This window comes from Myxocyprinus asiaticus, chromosome 27 (assembly GCF_019703515.2).
Source record: "Myxocyprinus asiaticus isolate MX2 ecotype Aquarium Trade chromosome 27, UBuf_Myxa_2, whole genome shotgun sequence".
In the NCBI taxonomy this organism is placed as follows: Eukaryota; Metazoa; Chordata; class Actinopteri; order Cypriniformes; family Catostomidae; genus Myxocyprinus; species Myxocyprinus asiaticus.
This window is the reverse complement of record NC_059370.1, coordinates 7,537,699-7,556,720: the sequence shown is the minus strand read 5'-3', so window position 1 is coordinate 7,556,720 and position 19,022 is coordinate 7,537,699. Positions and strand designations below refer to the sequence as shown.

At 39.5% G+C, this 19,022-nt stretch overlaps 2 protein-coding genes across 3 annotated transcripts in view; one reads left to right on the top strand and one right to left on the bottom strand.

The window, feature by feature from the left end:
- Positions 1-7,744, bottom strand: part of LOC127418038 (transcriptional activator protein Pur-alpha-like) — a 65,969-nt gene extending 58,225 nt beyond the window's left edge. Inside the window, exon 1 of the mRNA XM_051658366.1 lies at positions 6,574-7,744. Within this exon, the coding sequence (XP_051514326.1) occupies positions 6,771-7,724 (954 nt within the window). The 5' untranslated portion in view covers positions 7,725-7,744 and the 3' untranslated portion in view covers positions 6,574-6,770. The remainder of the gene's footprint in view (positions 1-6,573) is intronic.
- A 3,333-nt stretch (positions 7,745-11,077) lies between these two features.
- The window catches only part of LOC127418030 (pro-neuregulin-2, membrane-bound isoform-like), a 148,732-nt gene continuing 140,787 nt past the window's right edge, over positions 11,078-19,022 (top strand). For both annotated transcript variants that reach the window (XM_051658352.1, XM_051658351.1), the window contains exon 1: positions 11,078-12,149. In XM_051658352.1, the coding sequence (XP_051514312.1) occupies positions 11,738-12,149 (412 nt within the window). In that variant the 5' untranslated portion in view covers positions 11,078-11,737. The remainder of the gene's footprint in view (positions 12,150-19,022) is intronic.

Below are 19,022 nucleotides of genomic sequence, written 5' to 3'. Positions count from 1 at the left end.
TCTATTACGATGGACTTCAGAGGATGAACTGATACCAACTCCAACTGTAAGACATGGGATACTTCATATGCTACTGCATGAACCTTGGATTTAGAATGGACCCCACTGAACCTCACCGAAATGACCTGCCGTTTGAACTGCAATGCACCTCACTGATCTCTGCCTGCATCACATTTGTTTATTGATGGACTACACTCTTGAAATGGAATACATAGACTATCAATTAATTGTCAACAAAAGCCTTCATCAGCCAACTAACAAAGGACAATGCATCTATGTGAACTTCTGCAGTTAATCCAGGATGGACTTCAAAGTATTAGTAAATTAATCTTACAGTTCATACAAAATCTTTGTTTAAACACTGACCCTTAAAACTTACTTAGTTTAATAATTTTAAACCATGACTTGCACTGCACATAAATAACTCATACTGGCATTATATTCATGCTGGTTAGCCAGAGGGGAACTGGCCCCCACAGTGAGCCTGGTTTCTCCCAAGGTTATTTTTCTCCACTAACCAACATCTTATGGAGTTTTGTGTTCCTTGCCACAGTCACCTTCGGCTTGCTCACTGGGGTTCTGAATACAATTATTATTTAACTATTAACAATTACACAATGATGACTCTAAGACTTAATAGATATTACAGTTTAATTTCCTGTTAAAGCATGATTTTCTATAAAACTGCTTTGAAACGATGTGTTGTGAAATGTGATATACAAATAAAAATGACTTGACTTGATTGCAAGCTGGAATTAGCCTTTGATGGCTCTCATAGTAATTTTACAGTACTTAGTAGATATCAATTTATCAGCACCTTGGACAGTTCTTAAGAAGCTTGGAGCATTTATTTTACAGTGCACAACTACTCTGTCATATCAGTGCATTCAGTAATACTGTGACCCATAAAATGCCAAGTCAATGGGGTTTATTCTTGCAGCCGATTCAATCAGTATTCAGACACAAAGACCAATTGATGCCAGGGAGGAATGAATGATTTATTGCAATTAGTCATTTTCAGACAGAAAGGCTTTCCAACTCAAAAACAACATATGTACCTGTACAAAATCACACTTGTTACCAAGAAAGCAAATTTGAAGAAAGTCGTGAGAACACGCAAACAGCGAGGGAATGAACATAGGATGCAGAGGAGAAGGAGGACGACTGTTGTGGCAATGATGAAAAGTAGAACACAATGGATTTCTAAACCAATTCAAGCACCATATTCATGATATAGGGAAGGCAAAACAGAATAGAATGTATGACTTAAGTTTAACATGGGTACACACGTGAGAATAATCATCACAGTAATTTTTTTTTTTTTTTTTTTTTTTTATCAGACATTTTAACCAACTAAAGAAAATAACAGTTGGTGCACTACTTAGTCATCATGCAATTTACTTTAGTAAACCTTCTGTAACACAGACAAAATAGACTTCAATATGTAGAAGAACTTCATAGATTTCTGCCAAACAGCAATTGTCACAAAGTCTGGAAAGTAATTATATACTCTTTGAATGTGAGGTCACCTATCAAAAATAATATGCTGATCTTTTTATTTTCTTTATATATTTAAAGTGCAAGTATTTTATCCATTTGATTCAATGCTTTCTGCAAGTATAAAATACAAAGGAAAAACAGCAATATGCTTTTCCTATATATATTTCCTAAATGTATGTAGGAATATATATAGGAAACAAATACATATTTATATATCTATATATATATCTATATATATATATATATATATATATATATATATATATATATATATATATGCTATCTTTTTTTAATTTTTTATAAAGAGTAGCATCATATGTAACAAACCATATATACACACACACATCACAGGTCATATATATAATTTTAAGTACAACACATTTGATAGGGAATAAAATGGAGATGTTTGGTGGGATGTGTGACTACCCTCCTTGTGCATTGACCCTTGATGCAGAACCCCCATCCCAAACAACTACTGGGCAGTCTGCTTAGTACGCAAAACTCTCACATATGCTCACAGTTACATGCTTAGCTGGTCAAAGCCTTGAGCTTGTGAGACCAAAGAATCGTGACGTATGAGAACTAACCAAAGTCTGTGACTGGACATGGTTTAACAGGGAAGGGAAACTGTATAATTATCAGACACACACATACAACTACTTGTAATGAGGAGATTAAGATCTAGATCAAGTTAAAACGGTAGCTTGTAATTTGTTTTTGTTTATATTGGTTCAGGGTGGTTTCTGCTGGAAATGGAAACTGCAGATGTGTTTGCGCAGTCACGTTTGTTCAGAAATACACTAGACATTAGAATCAGCACCTCCAATTGGAGAGTCGACTGAAACAGCTCTCCCAATACAGCACACAGTCACAGTACCGTCCAACTGTTTTTCTTCCTGCAGCCTGTTGTGCATCAAACCAATACTAGTCTGTGGTCTGAAAGCAAAGGTGTAACAGTGCTGGTAGAGCAGTATGAGAAAGTCTTGGCTGACCACTGCCACCTAGTTATGACTTGAGCTAGTTCAAAGCCATTTAGTACCCAATAGCACCTTTAGAATAGTCTCAAAACAGAGCTTGAATTTTAAAAGACGTGCGTATTTGATTGAGGGGGTTTTCTGAGAGTAAAACAATGCTTTTGTGTAACTGTTTGAGGGAGTGTTTCAGATTTATATTGCTCTGCTTTAGAAAACACCCTTTTTAAGATCAAAAGGCTTAAATGTTATTTCCAGTTTTGATTTTTTGTCACGCTTTATATTTTATAAGATTCAAGTCATCGCATACTGTGGCACACATTGAACAGTTCTGTAATCTGATCTGGGCAGTGATAGGAAAAGATTTGCTTACCGGTTTCAAGAGAAAAAAAAAAGTGTGTATAAATACTTAAAATAGACCCTCCAAGAGAGGTACACAGTTTCAAATTCAGACTTGAAGAGCTGCGATATAGGCCTAACCAACAGAGATCGACGTAGGGGTTATGAAGTAAGGTGGTATCAAGTACTGAAAGACAAAGTGCCTATGTACGTTTAATATTGTGCAGTGGTAAACAAGAGACCAAACATGCAGAAATAATGACCGCCTTGATCCCTAGATTTTATGACTTCCTCATGTTCTCATGTGCTTAGCATGAAACAGGTCTTTAGCATTGGGATCAGCGACAAGGAACCCCAAACTGTGTGTAGGCTGGTGGCTTTACTATATATGAATGTGTGAGACTGGCCTCATTCATACAAAACTCCATGTATCAGAGCAGAAACTACTGAAAATTTGCGTTGTTTGGGTCTGAGAAACAGCAACAGACCTTTCACCTCAAATCGTAGCAACGCTAGTCAGCTGGCTTATGTCAAGTTAAGATTATTTGCGTTTAACTTTTTTGTTGTCCTAACAACATTCTTCAGATATTTTCTTATATCAAATATTTATTAATATTTCTGACTGACTGAAGCATTGTGCATTTTACATTGGCTAAAAAGAGATTTAAAAAATGTAAATAAAAAAAAATTTAAAAAAACAGATTAGCAACTGAGTATTAAACCACTCAAAACTATGGAAGCCCATTTCCGCCACATAAAAAAATAAATTGTTCTTTGGTAAGTCATAATTTCGAGCTTAAAAATCATAATTTTGAGATAAAAAGTAATAATTATAAGATGAAAAGACAAAATTTTAAGATAAAATGTCATAATTATGAGATAAAAAGTGAAAATTTTGAGATAAAAAGTCCAAATTATGAGATAAAGTCCAAATTACGATATACTAAATCATAATTACGAAATACGAAGTCATAATTTCGAAATACGAGAAAGCATTGAATTGTGAATTGGTAAAAGATGGCAAGCATGGTTCTCCACGCAACATTCCTTAAGGCCAAGGCGAGTCACCGTTATTACCCAAGTATTTACATAGTAAATGCAACTGAGCGCTGTGACTTCAGTCTAGGAAGCGCGCCGCTCAATCGCATTTACAATATAAATTATCAATGTTGATCAAATCCCTGATCTAACTGCAAAATGTGTCAAAACGACCCCTTCCCAAATGCAGATTTTATGACTTACTTGGGTAATAATGGGGACTTGGCCTTAAGGAATGTTGCGTGGAAAACCATGCCTGCCATATTTTACCAATTCACAATTCAATGTTTTCTCATATTTCGAAATTATGACTTATGTCGTAATTTTGACTTTTTTTATCTCATAATTTTGACTTTTTATCTCATAATTCTGAATTTTTTTTCTCAACATTTTGACTTAGTATGTCATAATTATGATTTACCAAAGCACAAATTATAATTTTTTATGCGGTGGAAATGGGCTTCCATACAAAACCGCCAAGCTGGAAAAGGAAATTTTACGTTACAAAGTTGTCGCATTTACGTCACGCAGAAGGGATGCGCCTGACTGGCGGAGAGCTTTCCCGTCATGTGCACGAGAACTGCCGGTGTCGGAGAAATCGAGTCCCCCCCTCCCCTCCCAGCAATTCCATTGGCTGAGGGACCAATTAATGGGTACTATATTCACTGCCTGAGTAAAAATCCTTTAAAATCGTTTTATGATGTATGTCAATATAGCTTTGTAAATACAATATTTAATGACTTTTAAACCATAAGTTACATATAATAGTATATGACTGAAGTTACAGATTGTGAAATTAAAGATTTGTTTTTTGAAATTAAAGAAAGTTTGTGTTTTTCAGTTAGCCTAGACTCCAATGACATGCTATCACGATATCATGATGGTTTTGCTCAGGCATTACAAACGGTTACCCCCCATGGGGACTCCATTTACCAGGCAGACTCGATTTATCATGACACCGGATGGTTAGGTTACTGGAAAGAACCCTCAACTGGGCAGTTTGACACTCCCCAGAAAAGTTAGTCCTCTTGTTTTAGTTCTTAGAAATAATATAAGTCCATGCGATTATTTTTTGTCATTACAGGGGATGAGTATCCACACAGACATACAAAATGCCGCCATTGGCACGCAGCCTACAATATATTGCACACGGAAACGTTAGCTATAGTGAGAAAAGTAAAATCTCAAGGTGCGATGTGACGAGGTTGACAATATAACGAATTCAGCAAATGATAAGACCGGCAGAAAACAAAATCCCACAAATGGGGATATTAGCACCATACAAAAATCATACAGGCTACTGCCTCGGTCGTTAGTCTACTAATATAGGCCTACATTAGCATAACGCTGGGCTGTAGCGCGAGACACCCTTTTTGCGCTTTTTTATGCGCCGCTTTTTCTTTCTTTCTTTCTTTTTTTTACCTGTGTTATTTTTTTTTACGCGGAGCACGGGGAGCAGACCTCCACCGCCTTTAGGTGACTACATCCATGTTTACGTCAAAGCTGTTTGATAATGACATAATCATCATCGTTGTTTTCCCGATGATGTGAGGGATGGAGAACCCTTCGTGCCTCTTTCTTTGATTGGCTTGTTGAAGAAGTCATTTAATAAACACCACAAGTGGTACAGCAACAATGCCGTTGTGACCCCAAACAACAAAGAAAGACAAACAGCTTTCGGTAAAATTTTCGGACACGTAAAGCATGTAAACGTGTGGAGAGAATATAAGGCACCAGAGTTGTTGTTTTTTTTTTGACGTTGTAGAGGACGCTCCGCCCAGGTTCGCATGCATCCGCGCCGGCATTTGCACGACTCGCACTAGTGGACAGCTCCTTTTTCGAGTCCCCCCTCCCTCGCCACCCACCTACCCAAAAATACACCCAACCCGTCCCAACAAAAAAAGAAAAATTCCCACAAAAAACGTGGGTAATTTCATAAGGATCTAAGTACATCTGATTCACAAAATCATATTTTGTATATCTAAGTCAGCACTTCAATGAAACTGTTTGCCCAAATGTCAGTGGGCATGGTGCAACAGGATTTGTCTTTAACAGGAACAAACGTCAACCGGTCGTTTTAGCAAGACCACTCGCGCCCCGGATTCACTGCGCAGCTACCGAAGCACATTGCATGACGCGTGCAAATAAACTCATTTGCTTGGTGTATATCGTTAAAAGGCAAACGAGTAAACAACATATCTAGATTTTCCGAACAAGAAGAAAAGGTGACATCCGCTTTTATAGATCGACGTAGTGCATGTTGACAAACTGACAGCAGCACTCTCTCATCAGCGTACCGTTACTTCCAAGGGCGTAGATTTGGCTTGAACATTGGGGGGGGGGGATGGGGGGTGCAGCGTGAAGCATTTACTTGTTTCCATTAATCATGGTATAAATATTGTGGGGGTTGTACTTACTTGTTTTGATTATTGGGGGGTTACCTCCCCCCCATCCCCCCTGTAATCTACACCCCTGGTTACTTCTGATGTTCATTTTGAACCTTTGGTTCACATGGTTCCTAAATAATATAGCTAGCTTTTGTGCTGGAAGTCAAAAGTGAGCAGTAGTTATTAATTTATAATTTCTCTTTTTCAATGTGCACCTTTGGAAATAGTGTTATAATAGCTTGGATGTGTCAAACACATGGGTAAAAAGAGAAACACGCACTCCCGGACCGTCCTGGATACGGTTCATATACATCATGTTATCGATAGCAGCGTCTTACTGTTAAATGGTTGGTAAGTGGGTAACATCCGGCGATGGGTGAAGAGATGCAACTGTTAAAGTCTGTGAGGGTTGTGTGTAGAGCGATCCCTTGGAATTTGATCTCACATTTCGCACTGCAGCAAGGTTTGATTATCACGTCATTCATTCTATGTCAATGTCCTAATCTCCACGGGCACGTCTGTCAATATACATCCATTAATCCTCGTCTCCGTCATCTCCGTGCAGGCCCTCTGGTAGCATCTCTCGCGCCCTTCTCTCCCTGCTCCTCTCCTGGATCTTTTTCATCTCGTCGGCGTATTTGCAGAACGTCGCGCCGAATTTCGACCACACTTTGCTGGGCACCGTGATGGAGTTGCGGTAGGTGGGCTTCACTTCGCTGACCCGCATGAACACTCCGTACTTGTTGGAGCCCACGTCGAAGAAGAAGCGCTTGTTGTCCACAGTCAATGAGGTGCCCTCCGGCAGCTCCGCGGGGTCTTCATCCACTCCGAAGTCGTCGATGAGTTTGGCCAACGCGTCGCGGAACTCGATGAGTCCTTGAGCTGGAAGAGCGATGGTCTGGCCTTGCGACGTTCCCAATCCGGGCCCCCGATTCACGGTCTGTCGGATCCTCAGAAACCTCCCCCTCTGGTTCTCCTTCAGATCCATGTAGTACTTCCGATTCTCCCGCACCAGGAACTCGCTCTTAAGCGCCCTCCTGGGCTCGTCCTGCACCACCTCAGGGTTGCTGGGGCCCAGCTGGGCGTAGTGCTCGATGAAGTCTCCCAGGTAGTCGCGGAACTCCACGGCCACCGACATGGAGAGAGTCAGGCGGCTCTTGTTTCCCCCGGCCCCGACCTCTGCTATCTTCAGAAAGCGGCCTTTGGGGTTCTGCTTCACATCCAGATAGAAGCGTTTATTCTGGATGTCAACCCGCTTCGACGCGAGCTCCTCCGTGTCGTGCTGGAGCCGCGATGCTGCGCCCATCGCACCAGGGTGCGCAGGGCCAGGGCCGGCGCCGGGGCCTGTGGCGAATCCACTGTGCTCACTTCCACTGTCTCTATCCGCCATGATGCAGCCTCCCCGCTTACCTTCTCTCTCCGTCTCCCTCAGCCCTGCTGCACCCAGTGACTGCGCTGAGCGACCGCAACACTCTCGCGAGATCTGCATACACAAACACACACACACACACACACACACACACACACACACTGAACGGGAGGCCTTCTGCAGTCCGTGAGATTCTGGAGATCGGGATTGTTGTTGAAAGTCATATCAGCGTTCAAATTGCGCACTAGGGAGCAAACTTTTTCATTAAGTCATTCTGAAGGCTTTTTGCCATTCTATCTAAATGTTGGATTGTCTTTATGACCAGATGTAGAGTTTAAATCATCGCAATGTATCATATTTTTCATGACGTGTGCGTGCGTGCGTGCGTGCGTGTGTGTGTGTGTGGGCAGGTTTAAGTGGTTTACAAGGACATTTTTTAGGTTACAAACTGGTAATTACAAGGGTATTGTGCTATAAATGTGGTTTGTGTGGATATATCTAGTGTCCCCATCATTTAAATTGCTTAAAAAGCATACTAAATGATGTTTTTTTGAAAACGTAAAAATGCAGAAAGTTTGTTTGTGAGGGTTAGGGTTAGGGGATAGAATCTGTAGTTTGTACAGTATAAAATCATTATGTCTATGGAGAGTCCTCATAATGATAGCTGCGCCAACATGTGTGTGTGTGAGAGAGAGAGAGAGAGAGAGAGAGAGAGAGAGAGAGAGAGAGAGAGAGAGAAAGAAATAGACTTTTAATACCCGATGGCAACATTTGGTCTTCAGGCATTTCAATTGCAGTTAGGTGACAATGTCCTCTTAAATCTGTTTGCAATTAACTTGTTTTGATATTGCAACATTCTACGCACTTATGCGAAAGTAGGGTTAATATGGGTAGTGGGACAGTTAAGCTTGATCCTCATTATATCTATATGGAATTAATTAAATGGTTAAAACTAACTTTGGGAAGTAAACCATTAATGATGATGTAACATTGGGATCTGGGCTCATTTCACGACCACCAGTGGGAAAAGAAACGGTAAGGAAAATTACATAGACATCTAAGCAAAATCTTGTTAAGGCTATAAAATAAAAATAAAAGTTGTCTTAATGTTTGTAAATGGTACATATAATTATTTTTTTATGTGAAGGTGGATCAGAAAATGTGGAATGTAATTCCAAATCATTTGCAGATATTTTATATACAATAATGTTTCCTCTATCCCACTTTAACATATTGGCAAAGTGGGATAGGGTGATACTGGTAAAGCAGGACAGCATATTAAGTAACTTAAAGTTGATTTATGAGTTTATTATAAACTTACATAGCAATAATAATGATAAAATGGCAGTGCATTCCATTTATGTGCATAATTTAGTAGGCTATATTTAGATGTGTGTAGTGCGTGCAGTACACAATGCAGAGTATTTACATATATTAAATACTTTTGTTTGTTCTCTTGATCATATTCGAATATTTATATAGCATCAATATGAAATAAAAATAAATATAGCCTATTTACACTTTTTGGATTAGTTGTTTTATTTGAGCACCTGCACCTTTAAGTTGTGGATGCGCATGCTCTCTGAGGTTTTATTTTTTATCTTTGAGCGCATACACTGTTGCGAACAAAAATGTGAAACAAATCCTCAATTGTTTATTTATTCTTATTTAAATTTTTTTGGGAGGGGATTGTTTTGCTCTGTTCACAAAATGTTTTACACTATTAGCCTATTTTAAACATTGCCAATGGTTTATTTAAATTGATATTTTAAAGAGAACTAAATACTTGAATTTGTTCATTTAACTCCACATTATACATAATGTACATAATACATTTCCATGTTTTTTTATTATTATTATTATTATTTTTAATTATGCTTTTATTTGACATTTTATAGCTCGTAGAAATTATGAAAAGGATAAGGAAAATTTCCAAAAGTGCCTCCCTATGCTCATATTCAAAATATTAAAAGAAGGATTTAACAAAGATTAAGAGAGACAGAGAGAGAGAGAGAGAGAGAGAGAGAGAGAGAGAGAGAGAGAGAGAGAGAGAGAGAGAGAGATGAAAGTGTTTTATCCTGTTACATAATCAGCATTTAAGTATGAACAATTAGAATTGGGGAAAAACAAAGAAAGATACAAAGATAACATTGTGACTCAGAAAACGAGCTGCAGTTTAAAACTAATGCATTTTAAGATCACATACATTGAAGAGATTTTCACAATAATACACATCGTTTCAAAGCAACTTTACAGAAAATCATACTGTAATATCTGTAAAGTCTTAAAGTCCCCAGCTTATATAATCATAGTCAAGATAAAGGGACTTTAATAATAATAATAATAAAGGCATGAAATAACGGGCATATAATTTACATATAAATGTAAATGTACATATATCTATCTATTTGCATTTCAGCACCATGGACAGCGCCCACAGTGGTGAACGCGTGAATTGTCCAGGATGAACATATGAATATGAATGAGTAAATGAAGGTTGTTGCTTTATAGAAGTTTAAGACTGGAAAAGCAAAGCACATCTGTGTCAGAATTTTACTTGGCCTATTCGTTTGGCTGCACACTTTGCGTGGATTTTATTTTTGAGATCCTTTCAATGATAGGCCTATTTTAAAACTGAGGATAAATATGCCTTCAGTTTACTATAGACAAGTGTTATATAAAGCAGACCTGCAGTCAGTATTGGCTTGTGTCAATTTAAAGCGAGACAAGTGTCCAGAGTGAATATTTCTATTGCAAATTATACACACACTCGCTTTTTGACTGCAGATGTCGCCCTACAGCAGCCTAAGGACAGCAATACAATGGCACATTCATTCTCCAGCGACGCATTTACTGGCAGAGCCAATGATGCAACCCCGTGTTCAACTCAAAACCCACTTCAATCCCTGCCCCAAACAATTCTCCACACTGTTGATAAATCATTCTTTTCATTTAGTTTCAGTTGTCATAACGCCGCAATGACCGGTCCCCTGCTCTTATTAAAGACTATATGCCCTCGGGCCCCTCACTCAGCCAAATACCCGCAGGACCTGTTGCCGGGGTAAATATGGCTGATAGGATGATCGGTGGTTTGCTGGGTTGCTGTCTCCTTGGCGCCTGGCTGATCGCTTTTTGGGGCAAAATGATGAATGTGACCTAAATGCGGATTCTTCTTTAGTCCAAATAAAGCGAAACGCACTTTTCACCAGGCATTCATTCTATTCAGAGCTGCTTTTCGCAGCGTTAGTCATCGCATTTGCGGTGTGCGTTGGCCTGACTTCTTTTTCTCTAGTTAATGTAACCCTTTGGGAAACGATCCTTATAAACAAAAATCTAGTTCCTCTCTATTAGCAATTTAAATCGCTACGTGTTGCTCAGCTATTACACGCGTAATAGATTTGAGCTCGTGACATTGGCTGGTTTCGAGGGATTTCTAGCTGACCTACAGTTGGACGTTCGCACTGTTGCTCCTAAACCATTAGAGAATTTGCGCCAGAACTTCCAGCAGACTCCACAGCTCAGGCGGCAGAGATCTGCTCACGTAAGCTGCCGGTGTGGGCTCGGTGCACAGGCAGCACGAGCAGAGGGCACGCGCTTGTTGCATCGCGCAGCTGAACAGCTCCCGCGCGCGTGTTGCGTGTTGTCGCTTTCTGGAGCGCAAACCAGGCGCCAGTTTTTACCGGTAGACCTCAAGACAAGAGGCACCTCGAGGGACAGCATCTCTGTTCCTGTGCACGAGCAGAACATCTTTTTCGCAGGGCGATGACATCGGTTGGATAGAGAAGCGTCTATTGCAGCATCTGGTCATATCGTAAAGAAGCGTCATATATGAATGCATATGTACTGAGTTTCGGGATTGTGTTGAAGGAGAATGCAGCAGCGAGATCAGTGTCACTGACCGGGGCTGTTTCCGGTTCCTAAGTGGCTGGCTGGTGTTTCCCCATCAGCAACTGCATGGGGAAAGCGGCACACACAGATGGCATGGACACTTGCGCAAGGTCTGCCGCTCTGCCCTGCTACCGGAGCCTATTCGCACTCAGTCCCCCACCACCCTCTCCTGTGTCCTCGCCCCTCGTCAGCCCAGAGAGCACTGCAGCACCGCCACCGGCCGCTCCAGAGCCACAGCAGACGGCATGAGGAGTCTTGGTCCGGTGCATTTCTCCATGCTCGTCATCGGGGTCTCCTTCGCCTGCTACGCCCCGAGTTTGGATTCTCTGCAGGACCAGGCTTACAGATCGGCCGTGGTGATCGAAGGCGAGGTGAGCGCGCTGCCCGTGAACGTCTCCGTGGAGCCCTACAGTGTGAATGTCAAAGTGCTGGACGTGTGGCCGGTGAACAGCGGCGGGCTGGAGCGCGATCAGCTCGTCACCGTCGGGGAATTCGGCTCCGAGGCGCCGTGCGTTGCGGTGGAAAAGAACCACAGATATATCTTTTTCATGGACCCTACAGAGGAGCCTTTAGTATTCAAAGCGTCATTTGCTCCTTTGGACACCAATGAGAAAAATCTCAAAAAAGATGTGGAGAGCATATTGTGTGAAGACTGCGGTAAGTTCATTAACTGGTATCTTCATTTTTAATTGCTAACGCATCCAAACCTTTCATGTTCTGAGACTGTGGTGAAACATAATGTTTTTTTTTCTCTAGAGAAAAATGGAAAGATATACAGTAGAAAGTAGTGTGCTCAAGCGTAGGTTGTGTATTGGGCGGGCATCTCTGCAGTATTGTTCTAATTACCGTTATAAACATTTAGTTGTAGACCAGGACACATTAGCACTCTCTCTCTCTCTCTCTCTCTCTCTCTCTCTCTATCACACACACACACACACAGGGAGAGAGAGAGAGAGAGAGAGAGAGAGAGAGAGAGAAGGAGAGAGGCATTGAACACATCATCCTGACATGCATTAAATTACCAATTATTCTGTACTCTCGGGCAAAGGGTATCAATCAATACAAGCAATGTACATGAATCTTCAGGCTAAGAGTAGCGTATGTTCATTCGAAGCACATGATTTCAATAATGCAGCATGATGTGCATGCACGAAACCACGTGATGGGAAACTGGAAATTTGCTGGATGTGGTTGGTTACGGGATCAGGTGGCAGAGGCAAGGCCCCTAAAGAAAGGGATTCCCGTTCAAATGCAGATAAGCCCAGACTCCATAGAATAGTGGGCTATCCTTCCCTATTGTAGTCGGACACACTACAAGGTGAATGTCCTCTGTGCTGTGCTCCGAAAGAGCCATTTAATAACTTTCTTTGATTGCATGGTATTTTTATTGCATTATATTGGTACTAGCATGTGCTCAATGCACTTCTGTCTGAAATAGCAATTCTCTTTTTGTTACATAAATGTGTTTTACATTTTCTGTCGACTTGATCTGTTGCACTGTAAAAAAAAAAAAAAAAAAATATATATATATATATATATATATATATATATATATATATATATATATATATATATATATATATATATATATATATGCCCAAATCAACCTACAGTAGGTTATATCCACATTTTGGGGTGAAATATCTACTTAAGCAACAATTGCATGCTGTTATATGACCTTATATTAAATGACTATTTGGGTGTCAATACAACTTAAAAGGATAGTTCAAAAATGAAAATTCTCTCAGCATTTATTCACCCTCATGCCATCCCAGACGTGTATGATTTTCTTTCTTCTACTGAACACAAATGAAGATTTTTAGAAGAATATCTCAGCTCTGTAAGTCCATACAATGCAAGTGAATGGTGACCAGAACTTTGAAGCTCCAAAAAGGAGATAAAGTCAGCATAAATGTCATCCATAATACTCCAGTGGATTAATTAATGTCTTCTGAAATGATGCAGATTGGTTTTGGGTGGCATGATTGTGAGTTAATGATAAAGGAATGTTCATTTTTGGGTGAACTATCTCTTCAAGGCTCATAACAACTCTTTTAAGTACAGTGTTGTATACATCATTTTGTCTGTAGTTATCCAAGGGTCTGTTTCTGAAGGATGTTCATCATTTGGATCCAGATCTGTTTGCATTTTGCTTTGTGATTTATCTTGGAAGGAGTGCAAGCTGCTCAACAGTGGAGTGAATAGAGTCTGCGTCTAGGTGCATGAGAGAACATCCCCGCCCACTGTCACGCAATGCAACAAGCACTCATTATAACAAACTCCGGTACTGGATCGCTCTTATTATAATACACATGAATGACATGGAAACTCCTGCTCAAGAACTGGAGATGTTTCTTCTGCATTAGACACTTACCAGACGAAAGCTATTTCAAAAAGTGGTGGAGACAAATTTGGCAAAGGCAAAAATTGGTAGGAACACGTCTCACCCGTCCCATCCGTAAATGACGCCTCTGCAGATTACATACACTCATATACTGTACATGTACTCAACATATATTCAATCCCATGTACATGGATTTTATTTGAATAATTCCATTATCTTGCGTGAAACTTAACTAACAATTCTGGTCGAGTTTTAGGAACAGCAGTTGAATTAACATCAGAATCATTATCAGGGTCAGGCAAAAATCTCTAATATAATTGGTACATATCTAAAATTGGGAATCATTTTACTTTTGGAAACAGTGTGGGATTTGGTGTATGCAAGAAAGATGGCTATTTTGCTACAACAGCAGCATTATGTGGCAGCTGTTAGCCTGAGAGTTTTTCAGTGGAGTTGTTCAATCCAGCATTAAAGTAGATGTGGGTTAGACAAAAAAAAAAAAAAAAAAAGATAACCAATATATAGATTTTGCAAAATTGTTTTAAAGAATAGAACTTCTTTGTGTGCTATGATCAATGTAGGTTGCATAAAAGGAAAATGGATAAAACAGTTACAAGTGTTGGTTCTTGGAATATCAGCAAAAATTAAGCATAAAGCTTGCAAAAAACGAAACACTCAACTCAGTACATTTCCTTTCCCTAGATTAACTCTTACCAAATAATGCAATACTCAGAGTGCAATAATATTAAGATCTTTTACTGTAGTAAACAGAACGGTATAGAATATATCTATTGTCAGGAATTCCTTAGAAAGTGGTATCCAAGCTCCTTAAATTGCCTTACTTTCTGTAATCACCAAACAGTCACTGTGCAGCTATTAATTAGTTTACTAGTTAATGAATGGAAAATGGCTTTTGATTACCTTGAAAAGTCTGGGAAAAGTAAGAGAGTAAATAAGTGTCAGAGACTGAAAAAAGAAAGAGAGATAAAAGACAGAAATGTGTGAGGTATTGTAGGTCAGTTGTGAAGGATTTACAGCATCAACAGGATTCAATACAGAATGACTGTGCTTATCTTAACCCTCACCAAAAGCTAATTTAATCCTTTAAACTAATCCCCATCACTAAACCATAATGTGCCTCAAATGTTTACCCTAATTCGAATGTCACTAATCCCTCATGTACCTTAAGGTTTGATCCCAAAATGTGTTACTAAACCCTAATATTCGTCAAATGTTTACCCTTGAGCCTTGACCCAAAACCAAACCCTAATTTACCTCAAAGCTTTGCCACAATCCGGTCTCTAAACTCCAATGTACCTCAAACTTTTACCCTAATCCTGACTGTTCTTCAAAAAATTACCCTAATCCTTACTGACCCCAAACTCTAAATACCCCAAAATCTTTTCACTAATCCAAACTTCACCAAACATTAATGTACTTCAAACCTTTACTGTAATCTGGACCCCCATCAAACCCTAATGCCCTTCAAATCTGTACCCCAATCCTAACTTTCTTTAAACGTTAAACACAAGCTACCTTAAACATTTTTCAGACATATCAAACCATATAACAAGCCTAACCTGATCCCTAAAACATGCCTTTGGCGAAAGGAAAATTATTAGTCTAAAAACCTGCCAGAACCCCAAAGAGTGCTTCTTTGCAGTGCGCTACTGAAGTGTTTGCTGTTTGACACAAAAGTAAAATGAGAGCAGTCTTTATCCATAGAGACTGGTACACTCAGAAACACGATCCAGCTAAGAGGCTGAAAGACATGACAGATGTAGAAACAGAGAGACTACAGGGAGAGACAGGCATTGGGATAGACGGGATATGAGTGAAGAGCCAACCGAATTGGGCTGTACTAAATGTGACTGATCACAGTGACCATACCTTAAACTCTGCTGCAGAAAGTGAGAGTGAAAGAGAGAGAGAGAGAGAGAGAGAGAGAGAGAGAGAGAGAGAGAGAGAGAGAGACAGACAGACAGACAGACAGAGAGAAAGACAGAAAGAGAGACAGACTGTGGTAGTTTGAATGTGCTTGTGAGAGAAAACAGGATTGAGAAAGAGTGTGCGTGTGTCAGTGCTGAAGAGCAAAAAAGAGAGAGATCTGGAGCTAGTATGAATTATGTAGGCTGCAGTATAGAGTGCAGAGTTTTAGCTGACCATGTTTCCTTTCTCTCATTTGCCTCTGATTTCACAGTAACTTTGTCATGTGCTCTTTCAAACAGAGCAGAAAGACGAGGAACCAGTCGAGCTCTCAAAGGCACACAAATGAATCATCACATTGAGCACCATTGTTGTGCATTGTTTTAAATTTACATCGCAAATAGCAGTAGCCCATTTATACTCGCAATACTGCATTTTCCCCTACTCTGCAAGCAGTCTTTTAAACATTCATTGACAAGCCCTAAAGCCATGAAGACAAGCAGAACATCAGAGCCAGCGTTACAGAAATAGCTCCACCTCCTGGTTAGATTATGGTAATGCAGACAAATCTCCTGCAAGACAACACACTGGAGACCAGTCTAAACGGATAAAGGCAATATAGTTGAAACTCATGCCTATAATCTGACATGTAGATTTGCTGTGGTGTATGAAGCTCAATTAGAAGATCAATAGCGCTTCATAAGCGTCTTATAAACACACTGAATGTCCTTTAAGCTGGGGAAGGACAGATGAAGTTTATCCAGTCACTGAATAATATAACAGCACTTAGTTTAACTTGAGTCCCTTGCCACACACACATGCACAAGCCTCCTGTAGTAACACTGCAGTCTACTGGCTTCAGTTTGCCTCATGGAGGCTAACTCTCGACTTTCGCAACCTATGATGCTAATTCCTAATTCATCCAGTAGCTCAACTGAAAGAGTGTTGCACTTGAGACGCAAAGGACTGGGGTATGAGTCCCGAAGAACACCAGAGTTGACACTAGAGCCGAAAGTGTCATAGGAGCACCAAAATTTGATTCAATTGCTTCAGTGTTTTTTTATTTTATTATCTTTCATTTGATTTTATGATGCTATTGGTTAGGTTTAGGTTTAAGGTTTAGGGTAGGGAGGTACGTTTTGATGATTTTAAACTCGATAGAGCATTAACTTTAAAAACCTCATCTGTTCGGGAGAAAATGTAACTAGTTTTGTGCACCACACAGTGAAAATTTTACCTCTTAAATTCTGTGATACGTGTAAGAAGTCTATTGTTTCATTACAAATGTATATTATCTGAATAACAATTTGAGTAAAAAGTTGATTAGTGAGCTAGAAATAGAGAAAAATGTTAAATAGCTTACCTTTTCTTTGTTTTGAAATTTCGTTTTGTTTATTTACAGGTCTAAATGGAAAAATCCCAGATATTTTATGTGGTTTCACACTTTGTGCAGAAGAATTATTTTTTTCTCCCTGTCAGCCTGTCTATCTCTGTCTGCTCAGCAGTCTTTCTTTCATCAACTGCCATATATACGGAGAGACAGAAATCAAATCAATGAATCTGTCAGGACTTCAGTCCACTATGAAACGAAAATAAAAGTAATATATCTATCTGTCTATCTATCTGTCTATCTATCTATCTATCTATCTATATCTCTATATCTATATCTATATCTATATATCTATATCTATCTATCTATCTATCTATCTATCTATATATATATATATATATATATATATATATATATATATATATATATATATATATATATAGCCAGCACACTCTTGATATCACAAATCTATGGTAAAATAGAAAGGGGAGATATTTTAGAAAGAGAGAAAGGGAACGAGAGAGCAATGCTGTTGTGAAAAAACAAGGGAAATTGGGGATGGGAGAAGGTTAGCTAATGAGAGTGGTGGAAAGAGAGAAAGATAAACCAAAGTCTTTCTAGCAAGTCAGTCCATTGTCGGTGCCAGTGCAGCTCTTATCTACTTGAATGGGGGAATTTTGAATCTCAAAAACAGTTGGTCAAGATTACAATAAAAGAACATATTTCAAATCAGCAATAAAATGTGATAATACTGGAATCATATATTGTGCTTCTTTACCTCATATTACGCTAAAACATGAAATTTTTCCAGCTTATATAGCTAATATGCATGCATGTTCTCGAGATGATTGACAGGTGATGTCTGTATCTAAAAGGTGATTGGCTCTTTTACCTGTAAGGCAGGACTTCCTTTCTATATCTGTTTACCATTGGGTGCTTGAGCATCTTGGTTGGGTGTTCCAATTTCTCCCATTCATTTAATAGAAGTGGCCTATCTCTGCTAAATAGTCTCTGGCTAAATGCTCCGACGGGGGAGGTGGCTCGCACACGACTCACCATACTGAAAAGAGAGAGAGAGAGAGAGAGAGAGAGAGAGAGAGAGAGAGGGATGGAGGGGGAATGGGGGAGAGTAAAAGAGAATAGCTTTCCCCTTTCTGCTCTGCCTGTGAGCATCTCATCAACTATTCATCACTTATTGTGCTCATCTCCCTCTCTCTCTCTCTCCATCACATTCCTCTGCCTCTCTGTCTCTCACTCACCCCTCTTTCACTCTATTCTCAACTCCCCACAGATGTGTCAGGAATGTCTAATTGAAATGAACTGATAGAAACACATTGACTCAGGTAAGCAGGTCGACTCAGACGAGCTAATTTCTAAGACCATCACCCTAACAGCCATTAGCTGCTGAACCTGCAGTTTATCCAATCAAGTCACACACACTGTTATGCCAGTAACATACTCAACAACTGTACAGAAATACAATCTTTGTGAATGCTTGGCCATTGTACAGTGTGGTAGCAATTTACCTACTGAAAGGAATAGTTTGAAATATACACTGGTGGCCAAAAGTTTGGAATAATATACAGATTTTGCTGTTACGGAAGGAAATTGGTACTTTAATTCACCAAAGTGGCATTCAACTGATCACAAAGTATAGTCAGAACATTACTGATGTAAAAAAAACAGCACCATCACTATTTGAAAAAAGTCATTTTTGATCAAATCTAGACAAGACCCATTTCCAGCAGCCATCACTCCAACACCTTATCCTTGAGTAAGCATGATAAATTGATCATTTGGTTCTAGAAAATCACTTGCCATTATATCAAACACAGTTGAAAGCTATTTGGTTCGCTAAATGAAGCTTAACATTGTCTTTGTGTTTGTTTTTGAGTTGCCACAGTATATAATAGACTGGCATGTCTTAAGG